This window comes from Falco peregrinus, chromosome 2 (assembly GCF_023634155.1).
Source record: "Falco peregrinus isolate bFalPer1 chromosome 2, bFalPer1.pri, whole genome shotgun sequence".
Lineage (NCBI taxonomy): Eukaryota > Metazoa > Chordata > Aves > Falconiformes > Falconidae > Falco > Falco peregrinus.
In genome coordinates, this window is record NC_073722.1 from 113,836,654 (window position 1) to 113,850,855 (window position 14,202).

At 45.0% G+C, this 14,202-nt stretch overlaps 1 protein-coding gene across 1 annotated transcript; it reads right to left on the bottom strand.

Moving 5' to 3' along the window:
* Positions 1–1,387: 1,387 nt before the first annotated feature.
* JMJD6 (jumonji domain containing 6, arginine demethylase and lysine hydroxylase) lies at positions 1,388–14,126 on the bottom strand. Its single transcript, XM_055797532.1, has 7 exons — positions 13,832–14,126; positions 12,545–12,933; positions 9,511–9,797; positions 8,048–8,183; positions 7,794–7,932; positions 7,020–7,147; positions 1,388–5,359 (listed from the first exon to the last, which is right to left on the bottom strand). The coding sequence occupies exons 1-7, from the start codon at positions 13,997–13,999 to the stop codon at positions 5,323–5,325; spliced, it is 1,284 nt and encodes a 427-aa protein (XP_055653507.1). The 5' UTR covers positions 14,000–14,126; the 3' UTR covers positions 1,388–5,322.
* Positions 14,127–14,202: the final 76 nt, after the last annotated feature.

A 14,202-nucleotide genomic window follows, 5' to 3' on the forward strand; every position in this document is an offset into this window, starting at 1 on the left:
GTGCAGCACAGCCAACTCGACCTCCACAATCCCACTCAGGTAACCTCATCCATTGGCTCCCCAGTAACAATTAAAAAAAAAAAAAAATCAGTATGCTGTCCTTGTTGAATTGAGGTATTAGGTTGCAACTGTCACAAAAAGAAAGATAGGTAGATAAGTCAGAGGAATACAAATAAGTCAAGTCCAGATTGCAAGGCCACAGCAGCACCGAAGGAGGTACCAGCGGTACCTGCAAATTAGGAAGAAAAAGTGGATTATCTTGAAGCTGGGAGCATGCAAAATCGCCTCTCTTGGGAATTAAAAGCAGAAGATATATGTTATAAAAGTATTTAAACAATGGCTCCACATAGCTTTCAGCCACCACAATTCATACCATTTTCTGGATTTGGGTCTTCTTAAATGCCAAGCACCGACGTGCCCAGAGCACCCACAGAGAACAGGGGCTCGTTTGCTAATTGTGACTGCTTGGCTGCATCCAGCTAGACAGCACCTAGCAGAAGGCATCAACAGGGCATGGGGGCAGATCTTCTGGACAGCCATTGGAAAGGAGGGAAAAAATCCCTTTAATTTTTATAGGTGACACCAGAAGAGTGTTTACATCAGTTTGGGAAGGACAGAGGTTTATGCAGAAACAAGCAAACTTACTGTTGCCATAAAACCATTTACTCTGAGGTGTTTCTTTTACAAAATATTAATATAAGTATTTCAAAAGCTTCCAGGCTGCTGTTCCATACTCAGCTTATTTACCTACAGTTACCGGTTTCAACAAAGCTCACTAACAAAATACACAAGTTTTCCCACTTTCTCAATCCTCATTCCACCACACAGCCAAACTCCTTAAGAGGCAGCTCCAGACACCCCAGAGCACCCTCGGAGGTGATGCTCTCTCTGAGCTCCCAGGTATGGGAGGACGGTTGCTCAGCTCCCTGCTCGGAGTCCAGCCCTTCCACAGCAATCCTCTGCACTGGGCGCCTTATCTAGAAGCTAAGCTGAAAGCAGCAGGCAACCCCTGGAAGATGAAAACCCCTCTCACCAGTACGAGGTGGCAAGAGAAATACAACACAACGCTTCTTGTAATACAGCACGGAGAGGACAGGGAAGGGGCAAAAAGCAATCTGGTAACAAAAGCTACTGACACAAACCTTTTCCCAAAGCCACTACAGCCCCAGCAGCTTCCAATACACACCCCACCATACAGACATACTAATCACAGCGTGTGAGAAAGAGCTAGAGAAAGTCCCCAAAGCACCCCCATAGCTATTACCTAAACCCCATTTAGCACACTGCAGTACTTGGTGAAGCAGAGGCATACACCTCCAGTTTTAGTTTGGTTCTTTCCCCAGGTCATGATATGAAAAAAAAAAAAAAAAGTGGCTAGCCAACAGGATAATGCAAAATAATTGATTTTATTTAAAATAAAAAGCAAAACCACAATCATCTGAACAAGACAATTAGGAGTATCCCAGCTCTGCTGGATGGGGTGATAAAAGCAGCTAACGGCAGTGGCAGGGCTTGGAGCCGACAGTGTGACTGTCAAATCCATCAGTTAAGCTCTTTCCTTCCCCCCTTTGCAAGGGGGGATGCCAAAACCCTCCCATTACAATTAGCCCACACAGGCATTTCATATTCAGTCAACACTCTTGCTTCCTGCCCCACAATGGCTGGGGATTCAGGGAGAAAATGGGTCTAGGTTAATTATGAAAGAGGTTGCTGTCCTTCTCCTAAGCATTTGGAGAAGCTTCATGTAACTGAGAAGACAAACTGGAGCCAACATAGCCGAGCTGGAAAGGGGAGGAAGGTATGCCAGCGCTTCCTCGGCATCACCTGCTCCCCCAGCACTTGTGCAGAGAACAGGTGCAGAGACTGGCACTGTTGTTCACATCTACAGTTCTGACGGCGTATTTATTTGTTTACTCCTGAACTGTCACAGCAGACAAGCCTGTATTGGTTACTAGACTCAAAAGCATGGCCAGAGCTCACAAATCTCTCTACCTTTCACCAGAGCAGGCAGGACAATTGACACAGATATGCACAGTACAATCGGGAAGCTCATGGTCCAAGCCCAGCACGCAGCTCTAAGCCTGTCCCTGGGGAAAAGGGCAGCCCACAAAACACCAGCAGGCTGACAAAGTGTTTGCAGGGCCCGAGGCAAGGCAGTGCTGCTGCTTTGGGGCTCAAGGAAATGAGGGGCCCACCGGCTCTGGGTGCTGGACCACAGCGGCCTGCTACATCCAGGGGCTCTACAGTACACAAAAGCGGTGGGGATGGGACAAGAGACACGGATGCCCCAAGAAGCACAAGCCTGAGAAGTGAGAGCACAAAACCCACTCCCCCCCCCCATTCAGCCTCCCACAAACGTGCAGCTAGGCACAAGGCAGGCACAGTTTTTAACTTCCTCATTCCCCCAGCCTGGAACGAGGGCCTGGGAAGCACCAGCTCTCCCCCTTCTGTCAAGGCCAGTGAAGCTGACCCCCTGATAAGGGATAATTTAATCTAGTCCTGTTCTTAAGCATCCTGATCTAGCAGGACACCCCGTTTAGAGCAGACCATGAAATGCCAATAGTTAAACTCTGGTGAAAACAAAATGCCTTGTTTTGCTACAATTTATGTACCACACAGCAATTCTGGAAGGGCCACCACAGACCACCATGTGGCCAAGGGTGCTGAACAACATCCCCAATGTTTTCTGCTACAAAAAGCTAACACCAGGTTAGGAAGTCTCAGTTTGCTTAGGATGTCTGGAACACTTTTTGTGGGAGGATGACTTCAAAGCATCTCACACAGTAATTACATTTCAGCCTCACAACACCCCTATATGAGGTAGGTATTTTCCTCATCTACCAAAACAAAGACAGAAGCTCACCAATTCGGCTGAGGCAAGAGCCCAAAAGTGGAAGAACCAGAGATCCCAGGAGTCACGATTCCCAGGTAGCTAAACAAATACACCTTTGTTTTAGATCAGAAAGTGCCTTGTGAAGAAGTCAGTACAGCATTGCTGGTATCATGATGCCTGCAGTCCATTTCAAACACACCACTTTTCTGCAAGGGATGTCAAACAAGCAGGCTTCAACCTGAAAGTGTTTTATTTCACACCATGGAAGAGCTCATAGGCACGGAAGAATACTCTGCTCTGGATCTTCCCACTGTGCTTCTGGTGGTAGAGGTGCAGCTTTCCCAGTACAGCAATCATGCTTTCACACACATCTAAGATTTTAAGACTGCAAAACCGAACCACGCACGCTAAATGCAACTGCAAGCTACAGCATAAGCCATCTTACTGGCATGCTGTCAAGCCACCGAAGAGGGTAGCGGACAGTTCTTTGAGGGAACCTCTCATCATGACAGAGCTGAGACCTCTAAGCCTTCACACCTCTCCAAGCCCCCATGTTCTTCCAAAAGGCAGCAGCTGCAGCCTGCTCTGTTTGAGAAGACATACAGATTGTGCAGGCTCCCAGGCTGTTCAACTGGCCAGGAAAAAAGGCAACCTTGGCCAGAAATGCCAGGAGTTTGAGAAGTTGTTTTTGTTTTGTTTAGTTTTTTATTGTTAGTTGTTTTTGGGTTGTTTTTTTTTTTTTTTTTAGAAAAAAGAAGTAATCCTGCAGAAGAATCTATAGCAGTCTACAGAGCAAGCGTGCTCATTTATGCCTGGCTATCACAGGGAATCCAGGAGTCTGGACAGCTAAATAATGTACCAAAAAACCTTCCCTCTCTCCATTCTTCCACCACCACGCTGCTCCTACACAAAGTGACTGGCACAGAAGATTCAGAAACAGAAATCCTGACAAACATATTTAGGATTCCCTTGTACAACAGGATATGGCCTGGTCTCCAAGAAGAGAGTGTTTAAATAGGAAGAGACAAGGTTAAAAAATAAAGGTCAGAAAACCCAGACAAACAAATGTTCTGGGGTCCATCAAACACAACATGTATAAGAAAGTCACAGTTAAGGCTGCAATCTGCTTTTTAATTCTGCTACCTGTGCCTGGGCATTATTGCATGTTGACTGCACACACACCACTTCTGTTTTCAAGGTTTCTCTCCCAAAGAAAGAAGTGAGATGGAATACCTATCTCCTAGGTCTCAGGAGAGCACCCAAGGAAGCACCCCAACACAGCTAGCTTCTGGCTGTGCTGTTCAGCTAGAGAAGGATCACTTCCTTGCAGCACGCCTTCAGCCAGCCAGACCTCTTTCGCTGACACTACCAGCACAAGCCCCTGCTAAAAAAACCCAGCAGCTCCAACAGATCCCTTGGGGATGAGAGCTTTACCCAGCATAACACAAATGCATCTACACAGACTTAAGCAACACAGCGCATTTTTAAAAAGCGTAAAACAACAATATGTCCCCCTCCCAGTCCTTTAAAATTGGCACTGCAAGTTCTGGAAACATCTGAACTCACAGCTTCGAAGAAAAGCCATTTAGGTATGTGAACCACACTGGCCTGAATGAGCCCACAGCCCTGTAACTGCTTGGTATTTAAAGCCCAGCAACTGTTGTATCAGAGCCAGACATTGTCAGTTGTTGCCTCGTGCTAAACATCATGCCTGCACCTAAAGGATCGTAATTACTGGCAAATGCTGGCTTTTCCCCCCACAGTTTTTGCTGTGCAAGAAACCCAGGATTCTCCCGCCCCATCAAGTTTCCGATCGCAAGGTGCTAGTGCATCTTTGTTACCAGTCATCATAACAAACACAGAGCAAAAGTAAATGGACTGTTGCTGGTTAAGGTGTTGCACCTTAGATGTATGCATGTAGATTAAGACCATGAAAGATGCTTCAGGTCGGCGGTCACCTCCACTGAAGTTGCTTCAGTGTCTGGAGCATTCATACCACTTTCCCTTCCTGAAGTTCTGGTGCAAGATCCGCTGGACGTTCAGACAGGCCAAAAGGGCTGGTGTTCCTTTCCTCAAGTGTACAGGACAACATGTAAACATATGACAGTGTCAAAGCAAGGCAGGTTTTTACATTTACCTGCTGGTTTTTAAAAAGAGTTCTTTAAAAACTGACCGTCGTCTTCCTTGCCAGTTATGTGAACCATTAAATACTTGGCATGTCCTTACCCAGAGCTGGGTTATTAGTGCACTCACTTGGGGCGCAGAGGGGACAAAGCATTGCACAATAATGTAGAGTCGGGGCATTCCCCTAGAAGTTATTAAGGAGCCAACCTTTGACAGCACATAATGAAGATGGAGGTCTGGATCAAGGAAGAGTGACAAAAAGTTAAGGACTGTGAGAAACAGAAGCAGAAGGGGGCAGAACAGAGCTGGCTGGCTGCTAATGGAGCTTCGATCGGCAGCTGCCTCTAGGCGAGTGATGTCATCTCTCAGGGGTAGCTGCGGCCTCCACAGGATTCCCTAATCCTGTCAAAAAAAGTACAACTGTCTGTCAACAACTATAGCACTCGTCTCATATCGGGACACAAGATCACAGCATACAGGTTAACTGCATGCTTATACCTCCTACAGAATTGTACAAGCTAGGTAACATTTTACATTTGGAACTGTTTCTATCCATTTATCCATCACAGAAAGCCACCCATCCTCACAGAGTGAAACAACCAAGGTACAGGAGGAAGAACAGTGAAACCTGGAAAGCAAGTGATCTAAGCAATGTGCTAATTTTTAATATTTAAGGTATAAATTTCGAAGTTTGAAGTGCAAACAAAATACATGGGATTTTCAGAAGAACATTTGCATGTGTGCTCTGCATTTTACAGCTTTTTAAAAAAACCCAACCAACCAACCAACAAAACAAACAGGGTCTGCAATAAGGTTTGTTACGATCTGCTGCTCATTGCCTGCCTGAAGTCACACTGGCTGCTGAAATAGAATTTGAGAATGTTGTAACAAACAAATTGTTAAAGCCTCCAGAGCAAAATAAGAGTCAGTATCGTTCTCTCCCACTTTTTTAATGATGCTCTGTACTTGTAATTCAATTGTACTCAGCTATGAGCAACTCCTGAAAACAAGAGAGCAAGATAAATGGTAACACATACAGGAGCTAACAGGCCTTCAGGCAGTGCCCTACACCAGGAAGTCAGGCCTGTTACTGGGAATCTGGACTTCCCCAAGTAGTTCCTTAGCAGACCACACAGTAAGCCACCACAGCACTTGCATCTGTGCCAGACCTGGAGCATCCAACAGCGCAGTAACTAGACAGCAGCTGAATGCAGGCAGGCAGCTAATACAGCAGCATCGGTTAACCAAACTGCAAGAAGCTTGCTTAAGATTTTTGGCAAGTCTCTGCTATATGAGGAAAATGCTTCATTTACCAAATAATTTCTAAGTCCTGCCATGCAGTATACTCCCAGACTCCCAGTGTTTCACTGCTTTTAACCTCGCAAGGCCAGAGAACTGGCTCCCTCGGCAACTTCACCCTAAGTAGTATCTAATGCTGGTTCTGAAACGTTAATATTCCCTCCCTCCAGACTGACTAGCAACTTGCTTTTTTTTTTTTTCTTCCTAAAAATACCCAAACACCCAAAACCAAAGGTGAACAGAAGTTTGGGATGAATTATGCCCATAACAAATAAACAGTGGGCCAAACTGAAATAATCCAGGCAACAGTGAGAGAAACCCTACAACTACTTGAAGGTTTTCCATTTGGACAACAAAGCATTGAAACCTGAGTCTTGCCTGATCATTCCTCATCTTTAACTGTTTACTGTTCACTTGTGCTCTCTGAAGAGCGCAGTTAAAATATCCCACCTCTCCCATTAACAGAACTAAAACAAAATACTTCCCTCTATTAAAAGAGACAACTAGGAAAAGTAATAAAACTGTTTATTTAATAAATAAAAAACTTAATTAAAAAAATAATCAAGAATCTTAGTTTCCAGTGTGGAGCAATTAAAATAATTCATGGAGGGAAGATATCACCACTGGCCAACTGCTTTACGCTTTGTAAGGAATCTCTCACTCGCCATCCCTCTGTCCTGATGTATCACCCTATCTGAAGTCAGCCAGCTCTGCCTTGTATTGCCTTTTGCTTGTTTAAAAACAACAGTTGCCATTAGGTCACCTGGAGGAGCTTCGCTCTTTGCTCACACAGTCATCCTGGGAAGTTGTATCACCGTTACCCATCATGCTGCATGTTCTCCTTTTTTTCCTCCGGTGCATCATCCCCTCCGTCTCAGAGCCAGAGTCACACTGAAACATGAAGAGATGAAACCAGAATTCAGAGAAACTTAAGTAAACTGTTTGTGCTGTGTAATTCACCATAAGAGCTACCTCAGCAACCCTGAATAATCAACATTCAAAGCATGTGCTATTTTAGATAAGACACATGAAATCAATTTTAAATTAAGTGTTTAAAAATCAGGAACAGGTACATTCTTCGATTTCATTACTAAGTTGGCTCGGGGCAAGACAATGAGTGTGTTCCTTCTGGCTCCTAGAAGGCCTTAATTTTCCGAGAGCAGAATCCATGCCTTCTGAAGGACTTGGGTGCCTAGAAAAGTCCACTGTCATAACTGACAGTCTGTTTTGGATCTTGTTCCCCCTCCCCATTTTTAAAAACATTAATTTTGCAGCCATTTTACACAAGCATGGCTTAGCTGAGTGACAGATTTATTACAATACATATAAAGATCAGACAAACTGAATTCATTTAAAAATACAAAGAGGGGCTTCACCAAACAGAACCAAAGGTTCCTCCGCCATGTGGATCTGTTTAGTTGCTTTCTATCAATTTTTTCCTTAAGACAAGAATATTAAGATGAGGACCATGATCAGGTATGGAAAAAAACGATCCAAATGCAGGATATGGATGACCTACTGTAGTAAAAAGCATTACCTCTGAATCAGAGTCTGAGGAGCTGGAACTTGAGGAACTCGAAGAATCACTGGAACTATCGGAAGCAATACCAGTAGATTCTTGCAGGTCAACTGAATCAGCCAAGGCTGCCAGGTCAGGATGTTCCTGCTTTAGGATCCTAAATACAGTTGAAATTTCAGAGTCAGCCTTTGAACAGTAACATTACACATAATTGAACAGGGTATTTTTGTTTTAAATAGAGAATATGAAAAGCAAGCTACTAAATCTCTCACCTGTACCACTTCCGTGACAATTTGGGTCTCCCTCTTACTGTCTTGTGCCACACCACAGGGAAGTTGGTACAGCTGGCAAAGTTTTGTGTGATGGCAATGGTTGTGTCAAGATTGAGAACTACATGCCACCAGCCACCTATAAACATACAACACCAATGACCGTTTCTGTCTACACAGCAGAAAGCAAGTTCAAGAACAGTTGTGAACACTTTTCCCATAGCACAGGTGGAAATTGGACCTTTTTGTCCAAAGCCGGTGAGGATGCCACCATGTCATCTTTCCTCAGTCTTATTTTGGCATTCGCTCCAATGCTTTACAGGTTCTTGTTACAAAAGGCTGCTGCTCAATGCTCTGACCAAATTATCCAGCTCACAAACAGTACCGAGATCTGACTTGACAGCAGCACACTGGCTACTGACAGCTCATTTAACAGCAAGAGCCATTGTAACCCAGACTGCACAGAGACCCTTTCTGTTAAGCTGGAGAGCCCTTTCCATGCTGATTTAGTAAGGTTCTTATGACTACAGACCAACCTTTCATTTAAAAATAGATATAAAATTGTTTCCCCACACAGTATAAAAATAGACAGTGGTGTTCTTACTACCCACTTATAACCTCATAAAAAGACTAAGGAAACGGTATAATGAAACCCAACAGCTAAGAATCTTAACAGAAGGTAACTGAGGAGTCACTAGTAAGTGCCAAGACAATCACAAGGCACTCTTCAAACATGATGTCAGCTGTATGTATGTATGAGATCAGCCATATGGACAGAAGCTATGGGCCATGCTGCACAAAAACGATGCAACATTTAGAAGTTACAATTTGCCACTGAACTCACCTGCTTTATCCACCAGCCATCTCACCTCCCAGTTACAATGGACGCACAGTGCGTAGCCACCCAAAGAGAATGGCATCTTCATCAGATCTTTCTTTAGCTTTTGCTTTCAAATGCAAGATGAAGCATAACCACAGAGAGGTGGGTGGAAGGTGTTGGTGCTTTTAAGTAGTTCTTTTCCCACAACTAAGACAAATTCATATGCAGTCAGACTACCCAGGCAACAAAATTCAGTCATGAATTTGCTTCAGCATATATGAACTCAAAACGTTTTTGTCTAAGAGTAACTAGTGCTCAAACACTTATTATTTTATGCCTTGACAGTTTCCTATTATGCAATTTAGTTCAGGATCACATTCCTGCAATGCTGCAACTCAGGTCCCATTTGTTTCGTCATCCATACAACCTGCAATCCTATGCTACAGGCCATTCAGAAAATAACTGAATAGTCTCGAAACGCACATCACAATATATATATTCCTTTTGAAACAGGTCAGAATACTTTCTTTTGTAAGAGACGGACCAGATAACAAAGCTGAAATATTCTCTTCATCTCTACCACACACAAATGTTAAAAAAATGCTCCTCCCTCCCAGATTTCCGTACTGGAGAGATCCGTACATACCCGGCACGAAGACCGTCTCGCCTGGTTTCTGTAAAATTTCCAGGGGTTTGAATTCAGGGGGCCAGGTGGGGAGCTGTGTCCTAGGGTAGATAACACTGAACCAAGTGATAGCCTCATCCTGCTGGTTCCCTCCCTCTTCTCGCGTCACTTTGATCAGCTCTCTGGGAGTGCTGGTAGGGAACAGGCACCAGCGCTTATGTCCCTGGACTAAGGCATTCCACGCACTAGTTCCCAAGGGATCGATGTGAATTCCTGTTCCAGAACGAGGTGGGCCCATCACAAACCATCTGCATGGGGGGCGGGGGGAATAAAATAATCTTTTAGTCAGAGCAAGCAAGTAACTACCTTCTCTTTTCTTCCTATTAGACAGAAAATTACAGCTGTTAATTTTACATACAGTTAATTTTACATACAGTTAGAAATCAAGGTAGTTACAGTTCATTCATTTACCTTCTTGAGATTGTTAGGCTCACACTATAGCAAAAAGATGCAACATGTGCTTAACCTAAAAAACAACATGAACTGGGACAGGAATGACTCTGGGACAAGCAAACAAAGATAGCTTTTTATATTTCACAGCTGTATTTTGTTTTAAACAGTTTGTCAATAAAATATATAGTGATTTTAAAGTTTATGAATGATTGAAACACAACAGCCTGCATTAAGATTCTTACTATGCAGGAGGATTCTCCTAATCCTATGGTTTTCTAAAATTTGCTACTCAAGGAGATCCAGAACCACAGAACAATGAGAAACAAACAAACGCCAATACAAGTAAGGAATTGAGCAAAGTTATGCAACTGTGGCCTCTCTCTGTGCCTTCTGTTCACTTAAAACAGGCTTTTCATTTTAACATTTAACTAGATGGAGCTTATTCTCCAGTGACCATTCAGGATTTGGTGTGTATATTCTCATTCCCTGTTTGCAAGGTTTACTTCTCCCAGTGGAGAACTTTATCTACGATACATGCTTAACAACAGGCTTTAACTGCATGGCTGACAGGCAGGGGATACCGAGCAAGTTCAAAGGTTCAGGAAACATTGCAAGCTCTCCATCACCCCTTTCCAATGCAGGTGCAAATTAAGCTGTTTTCAAGTATCATTTGCTAGCACCAATTGTAGGACTAAGTCTGGTTACCAAGCTGTGCTCTTCCTACTTCGCAAAGGAGCCATATAAACGTAAATAAGCAGGTGTCTGTCACTTCCATTGTCAATTCAGTCTTTAGATTCGTATTAGCCTTAGAAAGCTAATTAAACCACAAACAGAACAGCCAAAGCTTTCACTAAGAAGTCAGAAGAAATTACACACATAAAGATCTGTCTGGTACACAGATGGATGCACTGTTCAATACCATTTTTTCTAACTATAACCTGAATTACACATGCAGAAGATTTAAAAACCCTTATTTAGCAAGGCTATCATTTACCAGCATCTTCCTCCAGGTGCTTAATTTACAATGAACATAACCTAGTTTGCCACAAGACATCAAATTTACCATTAAAAACCTCACAACCTGTAACTTCAGTTTAAAATACACCCCCCCAATAGTTGTTTCAGTAAATAGCTTCAAAAAATTACCGCCTTTATTTAAAAAGGAACAAATCAAATAAAGATGCTCTAAACAGCTTGTGTTCTTATTTTAAGATCTACATGCTGTCACAGACCTTTCAATCCAGAGGTCAATCTGTACAGTTCATATCCTGATCATGTGATTAGAAAGCACCACTTCCTGATGGATTTTCCATTATGCTCTCAAACTACTGGATAGTCTTCATCAGTTTCTGTATCTAGATGAAATCCCTAACTCTTGGAGGCATCAGTGTGCTCTCTTGCATCACTCATCTCTCAAACTACAAGAACTTCGAATAGCAAGATCACAAGTAAGGAGCTCAGCATGTGCCTGTAGGTGGGGAGGGTGTGGGGTAGACAGCAATATAAGTGAGTCACAACCAGATTATCTGGTTTATCTATAAAGATAAATGATTCCCAGTTGTCTAAGTGTATTCAGTTTCTACTAGAGGCTACACCTGGTGTGCTTTTGCATTTTATCACAATATTGTACATTCTTCCTAGAAGTGAATTATAAAAAGGGTCTGTTACAACACTGTAACAGTGTTAACACCACCTACTTCAGTGGTCTTTTAACAGATTAGTTTCCTGCTTCACTCCTGCTAAAGCACAACTGGACTACAGACATGTGAGAGAGCACAAAGAGCACCATTATTCATCACTTGTTCTATTTCATTTTAACTTCCCCCCCATCACAGCCTCATGCCACTTGAAGGGCAAGGCATTCTCTGACAATTATAATGTCACTGTAAAGATTTTAATTACTTTGGAGGGCTCACGTTATGTGCGTACTGCTATTAAATGTTACATTAACACAGGTAGAAAATCGTTTTGTCTCTAACAGTGCAAATACAAAGTTGTTGCATATGGACTCAGGGGTGAAGTGTCATCTCAACCCTTTTCCAATCAGATGCAAAAAAGGAGTTCAAAAGACTACACAGAGGTGAAATATCATTTTCTCTCAAAATCATCTGAAGGGGAGCTAATAACTAGTCTCCACACTTCATACTAATCTAGCTTAAGATCTTTACCTTAAAAGAACTGACATAATTAAACAAAATTCCAGACTGTACATAAGCCACTGGTGTACAACCCAGGAGCTAGTCCTCAGGTACTTAAGATTTGAAAGCCAGAAGGCATACAGAGCAAGAAATTAATCTTCATAACTTTCAGTAACTAAGTTATTTTTAAATCTAAGAAATACAGTAAACTGACTTAACAAAACGCAAAAAATAAAAATAACCCCAACCACCAAACCATAAACCCACAGCAATGCTGGTAACAAAATCAGAAATTGTGATACACAAATCTGCCCTTCCCCCTCTCGGGGTTATGGATGTACACTCATTTTGAAAGAGCGGATGTAAAACTAGCGCTTTGCTTTATATAAGACAATCATACCTATTTAGGAATAGCTAACGAGATGGAAAATACCTAGTCTTATCTTGGTGTCACTGTACTGTACCTGTAAGGTGGCCTTCGTTTCTCCCCTGCATACTGGAAGAGATCATCAGTGAAGAATTTGGGTACTTTGTAGTCCTCCAGGAGTTTCCGGCGCTTGGGATGCTCTCCATAACTGCTGTCAAAGATGTAGAGTGGGCTGTCATCACGTGTGGTTTCCATATACTCTATGTAGTATTTCATCTTCATCTTCACAGAATAACCGTCATTGTCCTCCCCACATTTGAACTTCTGGTTCCTATACTTGCGCTTCAGCCGTTCCAGAGTCCACTTCTCCTGGGCAGACCAGCCAGCCTGAGCATTCAGCAGGACTACAGGCTTGTAAGGTTTTTCATAACGCTCAACAAATTCATCCACTGTTAACTGGAGTGCATCTGCCCTCTCCACGTTATCCTGTGAAACCAAGCGCGGAATACAGAACAGATATTAGGACAGACTAACGTCCTAGAACAGTGCTTTCTAAGTTTGTGTGGAGAAGCTTTGCACTCGTACTTTGCAATACCCCACGAGGGTATTAAGCAGCCTACATATTATTTTAAGCTCCCCGAGGCTGCAGTTCTATTTCGCATGCCCCGCTCCTTCTGCACACCATCAACATCAGCAGCTGGGCACTCCCCACCGAGTTAATTCTCCAGCCGGCGAGGCCACCCGCCCTGCCCTTTCGGCTACACACCCCCTACTGCATCTCACCCCCCTCGCCAACCCCGGGGAAGGTGCCTGGGAATTACGTGGGCACTCCGGCACTGAGGGTGCCCATCCCACCCCGGCGGGGCCCTGCACTGGAGGAGGAAAAACCGCGGATGCTGCTTGGCCTCCCCCTCCCCGCCCTAATCCTCTCCTTCGGGGTCTCCACCCCAGCAACCCCAGGGAGCCCTGCCAGCCCTGCGGCAATCCCGGCCACAAGAAAGCGGCCTTTTCCCCCTTCCCCTCAGGAACCCCCTAGTCAGCACCCCGATTCCCCTCAGGCCTCCCCCTTCCCCTCTGAAAACCCTCAGTCACCACCTCCATTCCCTTCAAGCCTCCTCCTTCCCCTCAGGCACCCTCCGATTCCCCTCAAGACTCCTCCCGCCTCCTTCCCCTCAGGTCCCCGTCAGTCACCACCCCCATTCCCCTCAGGACCCCCTCAGTCGCCCCTCTCCCCTCCACTTCCCCTCAGGCCTCTCCCTTTCCCTCAGGACCCACTCAGGCACACACCCCCCCACACATTCCCCTCAGGTCCGCCCCACTCCCCTCAGCCCCTCACCCGTCCCCCACTCCCCTCAGGCGCGGCGGGGCTGCGCCCGGGGCGCACCTTGCAGGCGGCAGGGCTGAGGGGGAAGGTCTCGCAGTAGTTGTGGCGGGTCCAATCCAGCGAGTCCTTCAGCTCGGGCCGGGCGCTGCGCTTCGCCTCACGGATCCGCTTCTTGCTCTTATGATTCATGGCGGCGGTGTCGGCGGCAGCGTTGGGGACCGTCACCATCCGCCACCGCTGCCCCCGGCGCTCCCCAGACCTCGCCCCGCGCCCGGCCCGGCCCCGGCGCACCCGCCGCACCTTCGAGAAATTTCACCCCCTTGCCGCCGCTGTCGCCGCGGCTCCGCCCCCGCCGCCCTCCTATTGGCTCGCTGCTCCGCCGTCTTCTGCCACGCCTCGCCCAACCTCCGGCGCTGATTGGTCGAGGCGAG

Bases quoted from the DNA above. Each gene is read 5' to 3' on its own strand.
- JMJD6 (XM_055797532.1), bottom strand. From the start codon at position 13,999: ATGGTGACGGTCCCCAACGCTGCCGCCGACACCGCCGCCATGAATCAT. The intron at 12,934-13,831 runs GTGCGCCCCGGG...TTGGTTTCACAG, and splicing joins TCAGCCCTGCCGCCTGCAAG to GATAACGTGGAGAGGGCAGA. The intron at 9,798-12,544 runs GTACAGTACAGT...CCCCCCATGCAG, and splicing joins AAACGAAGGCCACCTTACAG to ATGGTTTGTGATGGGCCCAC.